This window comes from Fulmarus glacialis, unplaced genomic scaffold (genome assembly GCF_000690835.1).
Source record: "Fulmarus glacialis isolate BGI_N327 unplaced genomic scaffold, ASM69083v1 scaffold8819, whole genome shotgun sequence".
Lineage (NCBI taxonomy): Eukaryota > Metazoa > Chordata > Aves > Procellariiformes > Procellariidae > Fulmarus > Fulmarus glacialis.
The window spans coordinates 10,659-16,586 of record NW_009235208.1 but is presented as its reverse complement, the minus strand read 5'-3'; the positions used below and the strand labels follow the sequence as shown (position 1 = coordinate 16,586).

Here is a 5,928-nt window from a genome sequence, read left to right as displayed (position 1 = left end):
TGTATAGCATTATCAGTTAAAAAAAAAAACTTATGTGCTTCCTAGTTCTGCTTTTCTAATGGCCTTCAAGTGATTGCAGCTTATAAGGAAATAACCTCAGCAGACGCCTTCTGATATGCAGCTGTCTGAGATGTGCTCTTTACCTCTGTGAGTATTCATTTACTGTTGGTTTTCACTTTGCATCTGACTTTCTTGTTTGAGGTCAAAGTTATAGGATGATTTGTGCATGATGCCTGATTCTGCAGAGACAGACCTTTCTTTGTTCATTTGCTAAAATTTCCCTAATATCTGTTTCAATGTGAAATAAAATAAGTATTACTATTTAACCTGATGTTAAACCACAATTCACATTGGTATTTTCGAAATTATAACTGGTTAAAATAAACTGTAATCATTTTATCCTACACATGACCAATGGACAGCAGGAGGTTTTGAAAACATATCCATAATTATCACATCTTAAATGAGTAAAAAGGCAGTACATACGGAGGACAGTATTGGCAAACATAAAAGTAGTTGAACTGATTCTTAGGACAGTAGGCAACTGCACATCCAATCTGGTAACTGTTGTACCAGATTAGCTGTAGAATAAAAAATAAACACAGTATTTCAGAGTCATGTTTTATTGAATTCTCTTCAAAGAGTTCACAAAATAACAGAACCAGAAAATAATTTTTTGTTTTGATTTGTCTATTTAGGTTTTAAGTTTACAGTTTAGCTGTCAGAAAGAATAAATACAAAAATGAGTTAACCATGTCCTCCAGTTTCCAAATGTTTTTGAACACAGTTTCTGGCAGGACACTAAAGTTTAAATTCAAATATTTTCATCATAGATATTTTGCTTTGACATTTCTTAACCAGGTATTTCAATCCCTATATAAAAAATATTTATTTCTAAATTAAAGGTATTGAATTTTTTTTTTCTGCAGAATAATATTTCTCTTCTGGACAGCTCTTCCAAAATACTGGTTCCGTTGCCTCACAATTAGATGAAAAAAAGTTTTAATTTATCATTCAACTTTGGATCAGAATGTGAATGATAGATAATGGTTTGATGACAGTGATAATTTTTATTCTGATAATAAATATCTCCCAGCTCCCTTAAGCATAGTCCTGTAATTCTAGTGTATCATCGCAGTTTGTTTCAATTCTCCATACCTGAGTATAGTTCTCAATATTGACATTTTTCGCAGTTGCTCCAAATCCATACTTGAAATCGGAGGACTGACTGTGCCAGACTTGAATTGCTTCAGCCCATGTTCTTGGGTAAGATGATAGTAATACATTCTCACCACAGGTGACACCTGAAGTAGAAGTAAGTCTATTTTATTACTTAGGAGAGAAACAGGTGTAGGGTGGGAGGTAAGGTAGAGAGATTGTAGCTACATCCTAAAAAAATCTCTATGATTCCAACCTATTTGCCCTGTGACTTTAAGAAGAGGACAGTACACCTGATCCCATGAAAGCTGCAGGAAATGTTACTCTGATTTTGGTGAGCTTTCCGTTTACTTATTTAACTACAAAATGTTACACAAAAATGTCTGTACTTAGTCATACCAACAGTCATCTATTGTGCTGTCTTGTCTCCAGCAGGAGCCAAAAGTGGACACTTCAAGAAAGGTACAAATATAGGGCAAGTACATAGCATCCTTCTCTTTCAAGTTCCAACAATTTGTCTTTCAGGGTATTTATCTGACAAAAATGATGTTTTTGTGTTTAATAATCCTAAAAACGTATTCTACAACAGACTATAAAGTTATTCTTATTTCTAGTTCACATGCACAGGGGTCATCTGCAAATTGTCATTAACCCATCAGCTTAGGCTCCGTATTTGTCATGTACCATTAATGACTCTCTGATCTCTTGGACTGATTTTCATCCCACACTTATTTGCCCATTTCTGAGCATTTTTGGCAGCTTTCTCACTCCACACCTGAAAGACACAAAGGAAGAAGTATCCAGGTCACAGGTAGGTTAGTACAGTCCATGAGAAGAAAAAAAAAAATGGGGAGTGACTTGCGCATCGAATGCTCCTGTGGTCCTCAACAGAAAGCAGAGGAGTCATGCCAATTTACACTACCGGGGCATGGACACCACATTTCTTCAGCTCTTGAAGGTTGCAGAGCAGGTTATTTTGCACAGTATCACACAGTCCTGATCTCCAGACAGTCCTGATTAATAGGAGTTTTATAACACACTGTTGCTTTCTTTTGGCTTTAAGTCTAAGTTAACTTTGCAGGGTGCAGTGCACTAAATGGTATCAAACTGATTTTCAGCCCAGGTGCAGCTGAGATGTAGCGATAGACACCAGCCGCAGTCTGAACCTGGGGAAGGTTTGCAAGTCTTACCCTGCAGACTTAACTGTAAAGCACTGACCAGCTCATCTGCTCGTGGGATAGAGATAACAAAGAATATCAGGGGTGACGGGGATGGGAGCAGTGATGGGCAAAGCAAGCTCAGCTAAGGACAAATGGCTAGGCAGATCTAGGCCTTTTTTGCCCTCCTGACAGTGTGCCATTCAGAAACATGTTGCTGCTGGTGCTCCTGCTCCACCTTTGCTTTACACACACTTTTCTTCATCCAGGGCATCTGTTTCTCTTCTAAAGGAGGTGTTTAGTCCACAGGCTGAAGAGTGTTATCCTTAATCCAAGAGCCATCACTGCATTTTGTACCTTATCTCCAGTTTAAATACTTTCCCTGAAAAGGCTTGCAGACATAAGGCAAGAACTTGTGATCCACTGTGCAGGCTATGTTAACATATATTTAACAGCAATAAATAGATGTGGTTGGGGCAAGCCTGTGTTTGTAGCTCCTGTAAACAAAAAACCCTAGGCTTGGAACATTTCTGATGTTGCTTAATTGAGTTTTGCTAAGTGGAGAAACTAAGGCATGTTGGTTAGCAGAGAGGTTTCGAATAGTGCTTGTGGCCCGTCCTGAGAGCTTTGCAATGATTTTACAAGTGCTTGCAGCATCGAGGTGTGCAAAATTAAGCATGAAGCTTGCAGAAGCAAAGGGATAAAATTCTGATTTCTTCATCTCAATCCCAGAGAACCTTCCCTGCCCTCTCTCTTCACTGAGTGTGGGTTCTTTAGAAGACTACGATCTTTTACTAATGATATGGAAACTGGCTAGTTGCAATGTATAGCTTACCATCTTCAACATGTTCCTGGCTGTGGGAAGTACAGACCTCCGTATTTCATTGTGTTGCTCAAGGATCTGTTTTTGGTTTTGAAACTTAAAATGAGGAAAGGAGGAAATGTCCATTCGTTTATACCGAAAACCCTGGAAAACAATAACAATGAATGTTCCAGTTATCAGAAGTTTAATAAGCAAGATAAATTATGAGCTTCCTGTTAAAGTAAAGCTTCTTCGAAATTCCTAACTTTCCTTTATTGGTTCCTCTATTCTTATAATTGCTGATTTTTTTTCTTCCTTCCTTGATTTGAACTGCACTTTTCATTAGGAGACGTGACTCTAAATGAAATTTGTAGATGGGAATTCTACCTTCAGATGTCTCCACGTCAAACATGGAGAAAGCTTAGCTCTGGAACCAAATCTCAAGACTGGCCTTGTCCTCTTGTGTGCACTAAAAAAGTCCCTGGCTCTTGTCACTTGGAAGTTTTAGAAGTGTGTGAAGCTGGATCAGAACTTTGGACTGTTTGCAGACCATCTTCTGAAATACCTAAGGTCAAGAAAGCAATGAATGATTTAGATTGTCTTTTACGTAGTGACATCAGGTCATGAATCCTTGCAGAGAAAAAGAGTTGCAACGCTTACGTTGGAGTTTTCAGACTAAAACATCCCTCAGGAAAGGATTCTTTCCACTTAATGTCTAAAAATGAGACATCTCAGTCTAAGCTAGACACCTGCACTCTCTTTGTCATTACTGGAGAGGACAGAGGTAGCCCACCCCACAAAATCTGAACTCCTTTTTAGGACTGGAAGAACCATTCTCTACAAGTACCTCTTTTCCCTTGCTTTGTAGAGAGAGGCTGGCAGAAGTCTGGACAACTAATACTTTGATGCTTCAGTGAGATGAGTTCCACTGTTGTTGTGATGGTCTCTTTTCTAGGCACTCATTCATCTTATTTAATTTTAGATAACTATATTGTAGATATAAATATCTAAAAGTCATCTCAGTTTGCCTTTACTGTCAATGAGAAAAGCATAAAATGGGAGAGACTGAATTCTGAAATGTCTGAGTAATATGAATGAATTCCATTGTTTTGCCTTCAGAGCTCAATTCTAGGTTTTAAAGGCTGTAGTCAGTGGCTTAAAATAACACCTAATGCCATTTGAAATGCCTAGAGAGCCCTGCCTAGACTCAGATGGTTGCTCCAGAAAGGCATAGCTGTCTGCACAGCCACCCATGAGTGGCTTAGGTACTCTGGAGAGTCTCAAGCTGCAGAGACATTTTTGTTTGGGCAACTGAACCCACCCCAAGAGGTGTTGCACATCTTGTTTAACTTAAGACATTTACAGTGGTAAAAATAACATCTCAGCCAGTTATTTTAGGCTGCTGCTATACTCAGGTAAAGGAAACAAGCAACTTGGGACATAGTTCACCTGAGATTTATTGAAGAAAGAGATGATTGGCATCCTTGAAGTAGTTATTTCTTTTCATTCATTAATAACCAGATCTTGATAAATAGTTCACATTCAAGTGCCTAAGTAGTAATATCTACATCTTACAAGATTAATCCTCTCTAAGAAGAGGTGAAGATTAGATTTCTGATACTTAGATAAACTATTTTAGAATAGCTTCAGTTCATATTTTTTGGGAAAATGTATTTTTAAAATTATTCTTGTGAAGAAAAGAATATTTGGATAAGCAGAAGAAATATTTTAATACAAAAATCTGTGAAAAACAAGAATTCATCTTTATTGTCTTATGTTAACATGTTAACAATAATTTCAAGCCTGAATTGTAAAGCTCTAGAGATCACTAGACCAGACTATGCCACGTCAGATATCTATACAATATGCTCAGAGATAGCTCTTTTGAATAGATGAATGTTCCTACCTGTCCATCAGATTGGTGCAGCAAAGCAGCCAGGAAAAAGATTGCAGTTAGTAGATCCATTTCTACAGAGAAAAAACAAAAAACAAAACCCAAAATCCATTAATATCTGTTACATAAAGTTTGTGGTGTAACGTGGTATGTAAGCAAGACACAAACCTGTTGCAAAGTCAAGCCTGCCACACAAAAGATTATTTTAGTTGATACCTACTACAGCTGAATGTGCTGAAACTGGGCAGGTGAGTGTACAATGGTGCACGGGCACCACTATCTTGTACAGAGAGAAGACTTCAAGTTGCATGTTTCTTGTAACAGATGGATCAACTCCCTTTTGACTTCTTTATTCAAGATATCTGGAATTTGCAGCATTTCCTTCATCTTTGCCTCCTTGTATAAGAAAAAAAGCCCATTAATTTGTTCAGTAAGGTCACATCAGTGTCCTGCTCAAGCAAGCATCATCCGTATTGGGAACTGGTATTGTGGAGTGGAGCACTGAACACATCAACAGTTGTCTCCATCCCTTTCCTGCTCCTGTTTCCTCATCAAATCAGCATCATAATGGCTGCACAGTAAATGGTGATGATCACCTTCAAGTTACATCTTACACCTAGACATAAACAAAACCTTCATGAAAAGATATGGGCTATTGCCCTCTGGCTGCTAAGATGCCTCAAAGAAGCAAATACCACAGTATGTGCACAGACAGTCTGAAACCCACTTATATTCATGGGATGTTTTTTCTACATGTCAGAAAAAGCAAAGGTTACATATCTTTGTATTATTGAGGATATACAGGAAATCCTGTCTTTTTAGTTGGTGAAGAGTAAAGATGTGGCAAAATCCCGAGGAAGAGTAACTTTGAACTCAGCAGGTTCTCTTAAAACAGATGAAGCAAGCAAGGAAAATAG

The 5,928-nt window shown here is 38.0% G+C and overlaps 1 protein-coding gene across 1 annotated transcript in view; it reads right to left on the bottom strand.

Annotated features, from left to right (window-relative positions):
* Positions 1 to 5,085, bottom strand: part of LOC104082710 (cysteine-rich venom protein-like) — a gene marked incomplete at its 5' end in the record, with an annotated part of 6,199 nt that extends 1,114 nt beyond the window's left edge. The window contains 5 exons of the mRNA XM_009585932.1: positions 487 to 581; positions 1,159 to 1,304; positions 1,843 to 1,933; positions 3,151 to 3,282; positions 5,024 to 5,085. Of these exons, the coding sequence (XP_009584227.1) occupies positions 487 to 581; positions 1,159 to 1,304; positions 1,843 to 1,933; positions 3,151 to 3,282; positions 5,024 to 5,085 (526 nt within the window). The remainder of the gene's footprint in view (positions 1 to 486; positions 582 to 1,158; positions 1,305 to 1,842; positions 1,934 to 3,150; positions 3,283 to 5,023) is intronic.
* Positions 5,086 to 5,928: the final 843 nt, after the last annotated feature.